The 17,393-nt window shown below is 34.3% G+C and overlaps 1 protein-coding gene across 1 annotated transcript in view; it reads right to left on the bottom strand.

Moving 5' to 3' along the window:
• Positions 1–1,500: 1,500 nt before the first annotated feature.
• The window catches only part of LOC102803974 (ubiquitin carboxyl-terminal hydrolase 31-like), a 29,351-nt gene continuing 13,458 nt past the window's right edge, over positions 1,501–17,393 (bottom strand). The window contains exons 2-10 of the mRNA XM_078011035.2: positions 16,596–16,928; positions 15,613–15,842; positions 15,132–15,243; positions 14,630–14,808; positions 13,426–13,555; positions 12,064–12,186; positions 11,269–11,512; positions 8,308–8,568; positions 1,501–7,941 (exon numbers count right to left, since the gene is read on the bottom strand). Coding sequence (XP_077867161.1) covers positions 7,733–7,941; positions 8,308–8,568; positions 11,269–11,512; positions 12,064–12,186; positions 13,426–13,555; positions 14,630–14,808; positions 15,132–15,243; positions 15,613–15,842; positions 16,596–16,928 — 1,821 coding nt within the window. The 3' untranslated portion in view covers positions 1,501–7,732. The remainder of the gene's footprint in view (positions 7,942–8,307; positions 8,569–11,268; positions 11,513–12,063; positions 12,187–13,425; positions 13,556–14,629; positions 14,809–15,131; positions 15,244–15,612; positions 15,843–16,595; positions 16,929–17,393) is intronic.

Genomic DNA, 17,393 nt, shown 5'->3' with positions numbered 1-17,393 from the left:
GATCTGTCGTTTTTTACTTTTCGCACAGCTGGTTGTTTTTTATATGTATCTTAGCTACAATCTCTTACGGGGATTTTGTTTTTCATCGAAAATCTTTGCATATTATTGAATTTGATCTTACTTATGAGATTGAAGAAAAATTGTGTCTTTAATAACATTTCTAGTGACCTAAAATAGTTATACCCAAAAGAACCAGCTTTAAATTATTGAGGGCGCTGTGCGACCGGCCACTTCACACCTCACCAAATTCAAGTTATTTGGTGTACACAAGGATAAATTCTTTTCCTTTAATGGAGCTCAGACTGAAGGATAGAATTAGTGGTCCTGCCAGTCACAATATAACCAAAATAAAACAACAATTTCAACTATAAGAGATCACAGACTCCACCTAAATCTTTTTTTTCTACAATGGACACACCCCCTTTCTTCCCGAATACTGGGTTGGTACACATTGATTCAATTTGTGTTGATTTTATGCAATGCAACTTTTGATTTGTAACTTATGTAGCTCCTATTTATTTATTTATTTAAATAGTGAGCCCTGATTCAAGGTTAATTGACTGGAGAAGAAATTCAATACAATGTGACACATCAACGCAACACTCATTAATAACAAATAAGTGTATCGCAATCAATAAGCTCTCTGTTTAATGTATTTGAATTGTTCCTCATTGTGTAATATGAAATGACTGATGGCTTGATCCCATCTATCACTCAATCTTTCGCTATGGCAAGGTTAGCTGTCATTGCAATTATACTCAGCATTTCATTTCTATTCCTTATCTGTGATTGTTGGTTCTAAATCTTGCTGTTGTTCATGTATTCTCGGGGGCGGACATCCGGGCATTTTCTACCGCCTGGCAACCCTCGCGGTGAAAACAAAGACCAAAAACTCGCAGAAAACGGTACTTTGCGATGGTTGTTGAGAGTCCCCTGAACAGTGTAATAAGATTAGCCCTACGTGTGTAACATATATGAATTTGGTTGTTCAGGATTACTTCAAAGTTGAGTTTGTGTTGTTTTCTCGAGTTTTCACCGGCTCCACTGGCGTTCCACAGCAGCGCGCACAAAGTCCATAGAAATACGTGGTACAGTGGTGCGCGTCTTAGCAACGTAGAACGTCCGTGACGTAGCTCCTCCCCCGAGGATAGTTTAATATGTTCAATATAAGGCTACACAATCAACTTTGTATTTGCTGTATGTTAATCCCTAGCTTTGTATTTTTTGTTGTTTTGTAATTGTTACATTTAGTAATACAGACTGACGTACGGATAGCTGTCTATTCAGAATGGAAATATTCTTTAAACTAGGTAGTCTATTAAAAATAAAATACCCTAAGCTAGATAGTCAATTCATAAAATTGATGGAAATTTTCTCCAAACTAGGTGAGCCACTGAAAAGTCATACAGATCAAATACAAAACTTTTTGATTTTTTGTGAGTGATATTAAATTATTTATGAGTGAAACACATATGATAAATAAGTTATGGAGTGTATTCGTTTTTGTCAATTGTAAGTTTTTCAACATTGTATGAACACACTTTTATTCAATTAAAACTTTGAACATTCCATGCATAATCGAGCCTGCAGTCAACCATATTAGGTTATCCAGAGGACTTGTACAACAGATATTCACTTGATTTTAATTCATCTTATTTTCAATGATTATACATTTTGAATGCAAATACAGTATAAATATAGCAAAGCATGACTACAGCAATTGCATTGATTCTGAGCTTTTCAACCATTTATTGAGAAAGCTAGGTGGACTTTTAATTTGTTGAGAAAGCTAGGTGTGCTTTTAATTTGTTGTGAAAGCTAGGTACACTTTTAATTTGTTGTGAAAGCTAGGTGTGCGTTTAATTTGTTGAGAAAGCTAGGTGTGCTTTTAATTTGTTGTGAAAGCTAGGTGTGCGTTTAATATGTTGAGAAAGCTAGGTGTGCTTTTAATTTGTTGTGAAAGCTAGGTACACTTTTAATTTGTTGTGAAAGCTAGGTGTGCTTTTAATATGTTGAGAAAGCTAGGTACACTTTTAATTTGTTGTGAAAGCTAGGTGTGTGTTTAATATGTTGAGAAAGCTAGGTGTGCTTTTAATTTGTTGTGAAAGCTAGGTACACTTTTAATTTGTTGTGAAAGCTAGGTGTGCTTTTAATATGTTGAGAAAGCTAGGTACACTTTTAATTTGTTGTGAAAGCTAGGTGTGCGTTTAATATGTTGAGAAAGCTAGGTGTGCTTTTAATTTGTTGTGAAAGCTAGGTACACTTTTAATTTGTTGAGAAAGCTAGGTGTGCTTTTAATATGTTGTGAAAGCTAGGTGTGCGTTTAATTTGTTGAGAAAGCTAGGTGTGCTTTTAATTTGTTGAGAAAGCTAGGTGTGCTTTTAATTTGTTGTGAAAGCTAGGTACACTTTTAATGTGTTGAGAAAGCTAGGTGTGCGTTTAATTTGTTGAGAAACCTAGGTGTGCTTTTAATTTGTTGTGAAAGCTAGGTACACTTTTAATATGTTGAGAAAGCTAGGTGTGCGTTTAATTTGTTGAGAAAGCTAGGTGTGCTTTTAATTTGTTGTGAAAGCTAGGTGTGCTTTTAATTTGTTGTGAAAGCTAGGTGTGCGTTTAATTTGTTGCGAAAGCTAGGTGTGCTTTTAATTTGTTGTGAAAGCTAGGTGTGCTTTTAATTTGTTGTGAAAGCTAGGTGTGCGTTTAATTTGTTGAGAAAGCTAGGTGTGCTTTTAATTTGTTGTGAAAGCTAGGTGTGCTTTTAATTTGTTGTGAAAGCTAGGTGTGCTTTTAATTTGTTGTGAAAGCTAGGTACACTTTTAATTTGTTGTGAAAGCTAGGTGTGCGTTTAATTTGTTGAGAAAGCTAGGTGTGCTTTTAATTTGTTGTGAAAGCTAGGTATGTGTTTAATATGTTGAGAAAGCTAGGTGTGCTTTTAATTTGTTGTGAAAGCTAGGTACACTTTTAATTTGTTGTGAAAGCTAGGTGTGCTTTTAATATGTTGAGAAAGCTAGGTACACTTTTAATTTGTTGTGAAAGCTAGGTGTGCGTTTAATATGTTGAGAAAGCTAGGTGTGCTTTTAATTTGTTGTGAAAGCTAGGTACACTTTTAATTTGTTGAGAAAGCTAGGTGTGCTTTTAATATGTTGTGAAAGCTAGGTGTGCGTTTAATTTGTTGAGAAAGCTAGGTGTGCTTTGAATTTGTTGAGAAAGCTAGGTGTGCTTTTAATTTGTTGTGAAAGCTAGGTACACTTTTAATGTGTTGAGAAAGCTAGGTGTGCGTTTAATTTGTTGAGAAAGCTAGGTGTGCTTTTAATTTGTTGTGAAAGCTAGGTACACTTTTAATATGTTGAGAAAGCTAGGTGTGCGTTTAATTTGTTGAGAAAGCTAGGTGTGCTTTTAATTTGTTGTGAAAGCTAGGTGTGCTTTTAATTTGTTGTGAAAGCTAGGTGTGCGTTTAATTTGTTGCGAAAGCTAGGTGTGCTTTTAATTTGTTGTGAAAGCTAGGTGTGCTTTTAATTTGTTGTGAAAGCTAGGTGTGCGTTTAATTTGTTGAGAAAGCTAGGTGTGCTTTTAATTTGTTGTGAAAGCTAGGTGTGCTTTTAATTTGTTGTGAAAGCTAGGTGTGCTTTTAATTTGTTGTGAAAGCTAGGTGTGCGTTTAATTTGTTGAGAAAGCTAGGTGTGCGTTTAATTTGTTGAGAAAGCTAGGTGTGCTTTTAATTTGTTGTGAAAGCTAGGTGTGCTTTTAATATGTTGAGAAAGCTAGGTACACTTTTAATTTGTTGTGAAAGCTAGGTGTGCGTTTAATTTGTTGAGAAAGCTAGGTGTGCTTTTAATTTGTTGTGAAAGCTAGGTGTGCTTTTAATTTGTTGTGAAAGCTAGGTGTGCTTTTAATTTGTTGTGAAAGCTAGGTGTGCGTTTAATTTGTTGAGAAAGCTAGGTGTGCTTTTAATTTGTTGAGAAAGCTAGGTGTGCTTTTAATTTGTTGTGAAAGCTAGATGTGCTTTTAATTTGTTGTGAAAGCTAGGTGTGCTTTTAATTTGTTGAGAAAGCTAGGTACACTTTGATTTTGTTGAGAAACCTAGGTGTGCATTTAATTTGTTGAGAAAGCTAGGTACACTTTGATTTTGTTGAGAAACCTAGGTGTGCATTTAATTTGTTGAGAAAGCTAGGTACACTTTGATTTTGTTGAGAAACCTAGGTGTGCATTTAATTTGTTGAGAAAGCTAGGTACACTTTGATTTTGTTGAGAAACCTAGGTGTGCATTTAATTTGTTGAGAAAGCCATTTTGTTGAACTCCTATTCAGCTTTGTGTAAGAAAATAAACAAACCACAGTTTTAAAAAAAAAAAAAAAAAAAAAAAAAAAAAAAAAAAAAAAAAAGCTGAACATGGTTTTTTTTCATTTTGTTCAAATAATACAAAACAATCCGAGGAAGTAAAATTACCAAATTAGGCATTGAACATAGTGATGAGTGTTCAGTATCTGTAATCTGTACGTCTGATTCTGCAATATCTGCTGTACAATGTAGATTCTCATACTTCAGTGACTTGCGTCAAACAAGTCTTCAAAAAAAGTTGCAAAAGATCTGGGGAAACAAGGTACCAGATAAAGACTAAACATGGAACAAAACCTTTATTCAACATCCTGTTCTATATTTCTGGTTATTCATTTCCCCTGGGATACAAGTACAAAAACAGATTAAATTTCGATTTTTGGAGATGCTTTTATGCCAATAAAACATGACATGGTTTAATAATCCTAGCTTTCTCAACATAACCATTTAAATTGTAGTACTGCATTCTTTTATTACCGGTAGTAGCACATAAGCTTAAGTAATTAGAGATCTATGGGCGAAATAATTAATATTTTAATTATTGAGTATACAGCAATTGTGATGTTGGGTTTGTATGCCCTTCTTTTGGAGATGCACTTCTAATAGAACAAATATGGTATTGCTGCTTATTGCGTAATTAACAAAAGTGACTGCAGATAATCCAAACGCACTAGTGTAAACTTTGCATAAATTAACTGAGAACTACTGAAATAAGCTTTACAAATTATATCCAAAACATATTTCAATTTCAAAAATAATTATTAAAATCTTTAAAAATAAACTACTATTTACAAAAAATCAATAACAAAATCAAATTTCTATGTTTTTGCACATTAATTTGTTACTGTATATACCATCATGGGTTATACCATTTATCTATATAGGGCAACAATGATAGAAAATATCACAGATAATTGATCCCCTCCACTTTAAAATGGTACAATCCAAAATATGGTACAATCTGGTGGCAGCCCTGTGAAAAAAAAAAAACTGCCGCTTGACAAAGAGAATAAATATTGTGACATATAATATACAACTGCGAATGAATTACAGTCAACAAGCATGAGAGAACACGTCAGATTTCAGTCAAGATTGGCACTAGTTAAAAAACATTTTGATTTTTTTTTTCTTTGGCACCAGTTTCAGTGATCTCCCTGTAATATTATAATAGAATACTGCATATTCTGCAATTAAATGAATATATTATTTCTATAGTTTGCAATTATTATGCAAATTGCTCTATTGTTTCTGCAAAAATTAGTTGAAATTAATTGTTAAAATGTTCTGGGAAAACACTGGCTTCTTTTGTACCTGTAAAACTGAATCCGAGTATCAAATAGAAATTCCAAAATGGGAAATGTCATCTTCAACGTGACCACTAATAAAATATTTCTTGCTGTTAATTTCTCAAAAACTCATGTTTTGTAGAATTTATTGCAATTTACTAACTTTCCTTGTGAATGAAAACCAGAGAAAATTAGGTGAAACAACATACATCTCTAAACTTCTATGCAGGGTGGGGGGAGAGGGTAGTTGCCAACAATTTGTGAAATTAACAGAAAATAAGTTATTTCAGATATTTCAAGAATGTGTACTCTGTTGACCTCCATGACATGGAGAGAAAAAATATTTTTTATCCGAGGTTCCTTAAAAATTTGTGGTAGCTTTGTGACGTTAACACCACATTAATTTGTATAATACCTGAAATTAAATATTTATAAAATTCACAGATGTTCCCATTTTGAACTGCCAGAAATAAAGAAATAAAAACAGCAAGGTAGGTGAAAACATTCAAACTGGTTTGACATTTTCAAAACTTAGTAACTGTAATAAAAAGAACAGAAACGCATCATCCCTTCACAACCTACCCTCTCCCCACCATGATTAAAATAGAGCAGTCTTAAAACATTTATAAACAAATTACAAATGTAGTATAAATACACTGACAGAATCTATTAATCGTTCATAATGTTAGACAAAGTATAAATTTTTTTGAACATTTTGATTGGCAAATTATGTAGACGATGATTTTGTTTAAATATAAAATATCTATCATATAAACTATAATACAAAGTATTTTCATATTTGAGTAAATTTCATTAAGTACAAGATTTGTGTTTTGGAAACATACACATGTAAATTTTTCTTTGTAACTATTGTTTTTAAATTCATATCAAATGGAGTAGTGTTTGTTTGCTCACCAATTCATCAAAAAAAACCAGTATACTGTCAAATGTGTTTTAAAAACCGCAGCTTCTATTAAAATGATACAATGCAACTGAGAGGATGCGGCTTCTATTAGAGCATCTACACATATGAGAAATGGTGAATTTTTGTTCTCATTTATTAAAAATTAATAGGTACGACTTCTATTAGGGATGCGGCTTCTAATACAGATTTTACGGTAATTGTCAATTTGGCAAGCTGGAATATACAGCACCATTTACAGTGTGTCACATAAAATGACTAGTGTGACACGCATTCATTGTGACTTCAATGTGACACATATTCAACGTGAAATGCATCAATGTGATATGTGTAAGTGACATGCATTTATTATGATATGTGACGCAAAATATATCAGTGTGGTACAGCCGATATGGTGTATTATGTGACACATAGATGTGGTATGTCCACTAGGGTTAAAGTTGCAAACAAACATGTCAACAAGGATGTAACAACATGGCATGTTATCAGCGAAAATATGGAAATAAAAATTGAAAAATAGCAATGTGATATGGTGATTGTCCTGCATAATTTGTTGGTGTCATGATGTTGGGTCGATCCCTCCCTTTTCTATCATGTGTTCAATTGTTAAACACAATCATTTGAATGAATGTTAAGTTTTGATACAGTTTGCTAGCAACTTTTTGATTTTAAATTTATGTTTTGTACAGTCACCATTGACATTATATGGTACCTGGTCTTCTCTATGGATTACTGGCAACTTTAATGTATGCAAGCCTCCCATAAACTGTGTTTTTTGTTGATACTTCAGCAACCTGGTTTCAATGCACAATTCAATAAATAAGCTGATTGCCAAAAAGTGAATAATTAGTGATTATAATTATTACACTAATACTTTAGTGTAAACCATTTTAATTTCACAAAGAGACAAATTTGTATGTGGTCGTAAAGATACAGACTGAATGTTGAAAATGTTTGGCAGGTCAAATTGAGAAATTACAGTACCGCGGTAGTTTTAATGGTGATGGTAGTCGCACCACATCCTACTCTACATGGGACTTATAGCAATGTACACAGCAACGTATGTCGTTTGTTTCCATGGAAATCAAACAATGCTGCGTGGAGACCACCACCCACTAAGAGCACAATACACTGTATGTGTCACAGTGCTCACATTCATAAATGATACATATGAAACTCTCATCCTGTTCTAAAGATGAGACTCTGTGATTCCATCTGTCTCTCCATCTGATAAGTTTTCTTCTCTCGCTAACGGTGTCCTATGTTGTCGTTTGGGCGGTAACCGAACACTTTGACTGGCGTAAAACGATCTCGCAAATGGACGCATAGGTTCAGATGAATCTCCATTTTCATCTTTCTTGGATTTGGATGATGATGTCGCTATTTTGGATGGCATATCTACAGAAAACAATAACAATTAGATTACATTACGAACAAAATAACTTGCATAAAATACAATTTTACCCAGTTCTTTTCTTTGTATAACAAAAATGAACATTAAACAATTTATATATATTCAGATAAATTCTAAAAAACAGAACATGTAAAATGACTGGTGCTAAAATCTGATAAGGTATGGGGTGTTGCTATGGTACCGGGTATATTTGTAGCAAATTTCATTCAAATCTATTTGGTGGAAAATGCAGTACATCTTCTGTGGTCTTTTCAATTTCATTCTAAAAAGAAATTATAATATCTACTAATCCACATATTTTCAAACATTCAAAGAAAAGAGAACAAAATAATCAAGACAGATGAACTTACCAGAAGAGTGAGAGTTCATTGTGAGGTTGTCCACCGAACTAGACATGCTACGTAAATTAATAACAGGTATCTTGTAAACCCAGTGATCGGAAAATGAAGAACTTGTTGTAGAACTTGATAAACTATTATTCGTACAAAGATTGCTACGTTGGTAGAAGAGCAAATATGCACTGGGTGTAACAATCTCAGTGTCTGTGATACGTGTTACTTTGGTATCATCAAACAAGTACCAATCTCCATTTATTGGATTCTTACACATAGCTATAGAAAAAGACAATATCCCTGTTATAGCATAGTAAAGACTTATCAATATAATGACTAACCTTAAAGACGACAAGACAAATTCATATTTTTACTGGAGACATTCATTCATTCATTCATTCACAATTCCCCCTCCATAAGAATCTAAGTTACTGAAGAAGACTTACTACAACAATTTTCACCCTATATATTTGCAGTACATCATAAATAGTATATCAATAAATGCTAAAACTTTACTTTAAACACATGATATATGGTGTAATTTGTAATCAAAATGTGGAATTACACAAACTATTTCTATCTTCAATATGACTATACATTACGGTTTCCAATAACAGTGGCATATACTATATATTTACCTTCATAATGCCCTACTCTAATATCAACAAATACAATGACCAGACAAAATGTGCCAACCCAACAATGAACTGCTTAATGACCACCTATAACATAACTGACCTGTATATTTCATAGCTCCAATAACACAGACCTGTACAATGTTCACCCAAATAAAAGGGACGTGTCTGGTGCTACCTCTATAATGCCAACCTGAATAATGTTCACCTCTAATAATTTTGACCTTTATAACAGCAACCTCCAATAATACTGACTTGTATAATGCCATCTTCAATAATATTGACTTGTACAATGCCCTTATAAACTATAATAATATAGATCTGTATAATAGCAACCTCTGATGATATAATGGCCACCTCAAAACACTAACCTGTATGATGGCAACCTCAATAATTAGACCTATAGAATGGCCAGCTCAATAATACCAACTTGTAAAATGCCACCTCAATAATACTGACGTGTATTATGCCATCTCAATAATACTGACTTATAAAATGCCACCTCAATAATACTGATGTGTATTATGCCACCTCAATAATACTGACTTATAAAATGCCACCTCAATAATACTGATGTGTATTATGCCATCTCAATAATACTGACTTATAAAATGCCACCTCAATAATACTGACTTGTAAAATGCCACCTCAATAATACTGACTTATAAAATGCCACCTCAATAATACTGACGTGTATTATGCCACCTCAATAATACTGACTTGTAAAATGCCACCTCAATAATACTGACTTGTAAAATGCTACCTCAATAATACTGACTTGTAAAATGCCACCTCAATAATACTGACTTGTAAAATGCCACCTCAATAATACTGACTTGTAAAATGCCACCTCAATAATACTGACTTGTAAAATGCCACCTCAATAATACTGACGTGTATTATGCCATCTCAATAATACTGACTTGTATAATGCCACCTCAATAATACTGACCTGTATAATGCCATCTCAATAATACTGACTTGTAAAATGCCACCTCAATAATACTGACCAGTATAATGCCACTTCAAAACACTAACCTGTATGATGGCAACCTCAATAATTAGACCTATAGAATGGCCAGCTCAATAATACCAACTTGTAAAATGCCACCTCAATAATACTGACGTGTATTATGCCATCTCAATAATACTGACTTATAAAATGCCACCTCAATAATACTGATGTGTATTATGCCATCTCAATAATACTGACTTATAAAATGCCACCTCAATAATACTGACTTGTAAAATGCCACCTCAATAATACTGACTTGTAAAATGCCACCTCAATAATACTGACTTATAAAATGCCACCTCAATAATACTGACGTGTAAAATGCCACCTCAATAATACTGACTTGTAAAATGCCACCTCAATAATACTGACTTGTAAAATGCCACCTCAATAATACTGACTTGTAAAATGCCACCTCAATAATACTGACGTGTATTATGCCATCTCAATAATACTGACTTGTATAATGCCACCTCAATAATACTGACCTGTGTAATGCCATCTCAATAATACTGACTTGTAAAATGCCACCTCAATAATACTGACCAGTATAATGCCACTTCAAAACACTAACCTGTATGATGGCAACCTCAATAATTAGACCTATAGAATGGCCAGCTCAATAATACCAACTTGTAAAATGCCACCTCAATAATACTGACGTGTATTATGCCATCTCAATAATACTGATGTGTATTATGCCATCTCAATAATACTGACTTATAAAATGCCACCTCAATAATACTGACTTGTAAAATGCCACCTCAATAATACTGACTTGTAAAATGCCACCTCAATAATACTGACGTGTATTATGCCACCTCAATAATACTGACTTATAAAATGCCACCTCAATAATACTGACGTGTATTATGCCACCTCAATAATACTGACTTGTAAAATGCCAGCTCAATAATACTGACTTGTAAAATGCCACCTCAATAATACTGACTTGTAAAATGCCACCTCAATAATACTGACTTGTAAAATGCCACCTCAATAATACTGACTTGTAAAATGCCACCTCAATAATACTGACTTGTAAAATGCCACCTCAATAATACTGACGTGTATTATGCCATCTCAATAATACTGACTTGTATAATGCCACCTCAATAATACTGACCTGTATAATGCCATCTCAATAATACTGACTTGTAAAATGCCACCTCAATAATACTGACCAGTATAATGCCACTTCAATAATACTGACCTGTATAATGCCACCTCAATAATACTGACCTGTATAATGCCACCTCAATAATACTGACCTGTATAATGCCACCTCAATAATACTGACCTGCATAATGCCACCTCAATAATACTTACCTGTATAATGGCCACCTCCAAGGTTATTTCCAATATGATTGCACACTGCATATAGGTCATACACATTTTCCAATTCAGGATTGCTACAGCGCCGTCTATTTCGTTTCCATGGTGACCAACTGGTGAGAGAATTGAGTGTACTGGGTGTTGCACTGTGGTTTCTTTTCTCCAAATATGGTGACATATCAATCATACTTATGGGAAAATCTATAAGATTTAATAGTTTGGTTCGTCTTGTAGTTGTCTGAAATATGACAATGTTGAAGAGATAGTTTGTAATGATTATATATTGAGAATTGAAATTTAAACATATAAAACTGAAAACAATGTGATTAATTAATGATTTCAATTTCATTTAGTTTTGAGAAAAAATCACTGCCATCTTTGAAACATAACATCATCAAATTACACGCCAGTACAATCAATCAATGTTTATGTAAGCGGAAATCACTACCGGTATATTGTTTTACACTAGAGTTTTACAACATTAATTTTTTTAATCAAAAATGTTAGAGAATGTATTAAAAAGATATAGTTTAAATCTTTTTTTGAACAGTGCAAATTAAGAAGGCTTTTACGGTACCAAGTGTAGATCAATCATATGAGATGTCAGTTTGTATTGATGGCTTGTCATGAAAACAGTTGACAGCACAAATAGTGTTGAGAAAAAGTGTCAAACATTGCCCTGGGCAGTAGTGAGTGTTGCATTAGTGGTATATGCAGCACATTTAAATGACATATATAGCACCATGGTATAAAACATTAGTATAGCCAGGAGAATATAGAAGACATTACCTGTTTAAATCGCTTCAGATGTATGATAAGAATGTCAGGAAGAGACCACAAACCAAGTTTTTTCATTGTTCCGTGTTGTAGTTTTTTACAATTAGGGCAATGCCAGGCATCATCACCACTCAACTAGAGTAAAAAAAAAACAAGCCATGCATGCATAGTCCCTGTTAGTTATCAAATTTAAGATATATAGTAAAAAAAACCCAATATGTTAGTAAAATATCAGATATGAACCAGATTTGCTAATATCGATCAGTTACTCAATACCATATAAATTAAATAACACAAATTGTTTCATATTCTGGAGGAACAAAGTTTTGAGAGGGAATCTGAATATTTTGTGAAAATTTCACTAAATTATATAATTTATACTATGATCACCATAACCACATTTTCAGAAAACAAGCTGACCTTTGACCTATTGCACCTTTGCATAACTCCTTTACACAATATGACATTTGACCTAGTAGTTTGGCATCACTACTCAAAAGGTATTTTGACGAGGTACTGTAGTTTGCCACTACTAATTTATGTATGATTTTCAAACAGGTACTGTTTGGCATAAGTAATTTACATATGACCTTTGACCAGGTAGTTTGGTACAACTACTTGACATGACCTTTGACCCGGGCAGGTAAGCACAGCTACTTGACATGACCTTTGACCAGGTAGTTTGGCACAACTACTTGACATGACCTTTGACCAGGTTGCTTGGCACAGCTACTTGACACGACCTTTGACCTAGGTAGTTTAGCACAGCTCATTGTGTCAACACAGACCTGTGTCTTATGACGCATAACTAGCCTCTGAAGGCTAAATATCCATCCGCTATCATTTTTCTCAGCGTTTCTGCAGCGGAACTATATAAAAGTATTTTTCTTGTTTTGAACACATCCTCCCCCGATTTTTAGCAAGATTTAATCTTTAATCAGTTGATCAATTAAAATAACACACAACACTCATCAGAATATCTCATTTTATTAACATTAAAATGCATGTAAATTGGAAGGTCAAAGGTCTAATTTTTCTCAATATTGCATTGACACGCAGATTGCCACAAACCAACCGAATAGCGCCACCTGTGTTGACACAAAGTGGAAATAGTTCCGACCATTTTTTCCATAGTTCCACGCGCGGTATGTGTCAGATCGGTTGGTTTGCGGCGATCTGCGTGTCAATGAGCACAGCTACTTGACACAACCTTTGACCTGGGCAGTTTAGCACAACTAATTGACATGACCTTTGACCTAGGTAGTTTAGCACAACTAATTAACATGACTTTTGACCAGGTAGTTTGGCACAACTACTTGACATAACCTTTGACCTAGGTAGTTTGGCATGAGAATACAATTGTAGATATTTCACCTGCTCTTCCTGTGTGTACAATTTGAAACAGTCGGCTAAAGATCCATTTATAGGTTCATCCAAGGCTTCTTTTACTTTCTTCACACTCTCACCTTCCAGTATTGTATCATTTAGTATGACATCTGACAAACTAAAATAAAAAAATATATTTATCAAAATTGTTGAAACAAAACTGTCAGAAAAAGGCAAAGTTTTTTGAACAGACTTACAAATCAGACACCTACTTCCCACCCTAGACTTACCAAACAGACACCTACTTCCCACTCCACTTACCAATCAGACACCTACTTACCACTCCACTTACCAGACACCTACTTCCCACTCTACTTACCAATCAGAAACCTACTTCCCACCCCACTTACCAGACACTTACTTCCCACTCCACTTACTAATCAGAAACCTACTTCCCACTCCACTTACCAGAAACCTACTTCCCACTCCACTTACCAGACACCTACTACCCACTCCACTTACCAATCAGAAGCCTACTTCCCACTCCACTTACCAGAAACCTACTTCCCACTCCACTTACCAGACACCTACTTCCCACTCCACTTACCAGACACCTACTTCCCACTCTACTTACCAATCAGAAACATACTTCCCACTCCACTTACCAGACACCTACTTCCCACCCCACTTACCAGACACCTACTTCCCACTCCACTTACCAGACACCTACTTCCCACTCCACTTACCAGTCAGAAACCTACTTCCCACTCCACTTACCAGACACCTACTTCCCACTCCACTTACCAATCAGAAACCAATTTCCCACTCCACTTACCAGACACCTACTTCCCACTCCACTTACCAATCAGACACCTACTTCCCTCTCTAGACTGACCAATTAGACACTAACTTTTACTCCACTTACTAATCACACTTACTTCCCACTCTAGAATTACCAGACACTTACTCCCCACTCCACTTACCAAACACACACTTCCCACTCCACTTATCAGAAACTTTCTTTCTACTTGCAAATGTCAGCACTTACCAATCTCTGATATCTACTTCCCACCTCAGACTTACAAATGTCAACACTTACCAATCTCTGAAACTTACTTCCCACTTCAGACTTACAAATGTCAGCACTTACCAATCTCTAATATCTACTTCCCACCTTAGACTTACAAATGTCAGCACTTACCAATCTCTGAAACTTACTTCCCACTTCAGACTTACAAATGTCAGCACTTACCAATCTCTGATATCTACTTCCCATTCTAATAAGATCTTCACATGTGTTGGACCACCTTCATCACTGCTTATAGTCATCATCCGCTCAACTAACTCTGAACAAAGAGGGCGCCCTTCATCTGGTGATATGTAACTTTTGCTCCCTTCACTGTTTACCACACAGAGTTTGAAAACAGGTCCCTGCAAAATAGCAATTTAGAATAATAGCATATTACACTTTTATAATAAATAGCATGGATTATAATAGATAGATCAAGCCAGCTGATATATACAAAATTAGACAGTAGCTACTGTAAAATACTTTATTTTCGCTTGGAATTAATTTTCACTATTTTCGCTGAAGGAATGATTAAAAATTCAGCGAATATACCTTTTTTCCTATATTTCACATTCAACTCAGAAATCAGTGAAAATAAATTCCATACAAAACACACACAAAATAATTTCAGCGAAAATTGAAACATTAAAGAAAAGATAATTAGCAGAGGTTTAGGTTTACTTACTTTATTCAAAGCAGCATCAGGTTGTCTAACTCCCATTGTTTTCAACACCACTTTTTGTAGTTGCATGTAATTTAGATTTCTTGATGCAGCAAAAGAAATGGGTCGTCCAAACCTGTGAAAATGGAAAGATCTTCAATTCTCCCTCAAACAGCATGATGTACACACAGTGCACTTTGCTATGCACCACTGTTTTATTTTCAAAGGTATTATTAGGACTAAAGATTTTGGTTTGAGTTCACACTCCATTTTGTCTATTAGAGTTCTATCCCTAAAAGAAACGTACATTTTGAATCAAAATTATAAAAAATATGTGCTAAAAATAAAGAACAGAAGATATTGTCATGAAATGAACTACATATAAAGTATCAAAGTAATTTAGCTGGTAGTTTTCAAAAAGAAGATGAAAATGTAATTGTTGATAGACAGACTGCTATCTATGACAGCAGAGTTGAAAGAACTTCTAGATGTGATTTAGCCATACCTTTTTCCTTGAACACCAGCTCTGTCTTTATTGAGTAGTACAAGAAATACTGTTTCATCAATAGGGCCATTGCTAGGTCCACCGAGTGTTGGTTGTTTAACACATGCTACTTGCGGCGTATGTGGGGTTTCTATTGCATAGATTACATCACCATCATGGATATCTGTCAACGGTTGATCATCTCGAAATGATCTCTGGAAACCATCAATGTACACTTCAGTCAGCACAAGCTGAGGGATAAGTAGAAATATTTTGGTTTCAAATTCAGATTTTTTTATTTTCTAAGAATTTTAATTTTAAGTTGTAAACCTTACACTTGATATCCATCTGTTTGGTTTCCCATGAATAAATGTTTCTAATACGTTATGAATATTCTGTGAGTCTATCAAAGACAATAAATGAAATAAAACTTATACAGAAACACACACAGGAACAAGACTACTTACAATTCATTTATAACCAACCACCAGATTAGAATCTAAGTCAGATTCAATAATTTTGATTTTTGTGATTTTAATGATTTATAAAAAGCTGATGTTTGTAATAAGACCTGCATTTAATCCATATTGGTGTTGGCCATCTTGGATTTCGTCCAAGACAGTATCGTGTACCATTGTTTGACTAATGACCTCATGAAAAAGCTGATTTCTTGTGAATATAAATATAGGTAATTATTAGGCTGAACAAGGGTTTTTAAATTAGTAATATTAGACATTCCCTAACAGTGTCACTCATGACAACTGTGATATGGTAGTCATAGCAACCCCTCTCCCCTGTTAATTAATATTCATTCATACTTAGAGAATACATTCAAAGAGATAATTCATGCTCAGAATATAAATGATTGCAGGTTCACTCACAGAATGAATGAGAGACTGTAATTAATGCAACTGAACACATATGCTTTTTAAATATTGTCTACAAGTAAGTCAAAAATACACTATACTGACCGACAAATACAACTACGGGAAGTACGTATTTACCTGTGTTACAGGAATACCACAACATTTAGCTATAGCTTGCCTCAGATCAGCCACAATGTCAGTAGCCTCTAAGGAAACACCGACTTGTACCATGTTTGGTATTTGGTTTCCATACACAGCAACCACTTTGATAAGTCTATGATTCTTCTGTGGTAGAGGCAATGATAGGCACAGATACGGTTCAAATGTATTCCGTTGTCTCCTACAATTTGGACACGTTAACGTTGATCTGTACTGCGCTTGGCATAGATCATAGACAAAGCTGTTATTGTAACGCATGTAATTAGCTTGGGCTTCAGCTGCAAGTACTTCAATTGACTTGCTAGAAATGCTCTGTGTAAAAAACAAAACAAAACAAAAATTATTACAATCTAGATATTAAGAATTCAGGATAAATACAAACTAACAATGCACTTTCTGCTTGGTACGATCTTCTCTTTGCATGAGAGAGTGAGGATAAACATCTGAAACAATACAATAATATATCCAAACAAAATTTATGTGGAAAATACAACTACATATATTTTCATAACACCAAAATTAAACTTGGTTGACATTCAGATTTCCAAGTTTTGAAGATGTCAGATAAAAATTGCATGAGTTACTGTAAAACCATTTATTTTCACTGACATTTAATTTCACTATTTTGATGTCTTGAGCATATTCACTGTGATTTAATTTCACCAACTTATCAAAGGAAATAATGAGTTGTATTGTTATTTTACATGTTCATATAGATTTAATTTAGTGGGTTTTATTTATCAGCGAAAATAGGGAAATTAAAACCCAGTGAATAAT

Source organism: Saccoglossus kowalevskii, chromosome 8 (genome assembly GCF_978046115.1).
Source record: "Saccoglossus kowalevskii chromosome 8, keSacKowa6.1, whole genome shotgun sequence".
NCBI lineage: Eukaryota > Metazoa > Hemichordata > Enteropneusta > Harrimaniidae > Saccoglossus > Saccoglossus kowalevskii.
The sequence above is the reverse complement of the archived record's forward strand: the minus strand, read 5'-3'. Positions and strand labels throughout refer to the sequence as shown.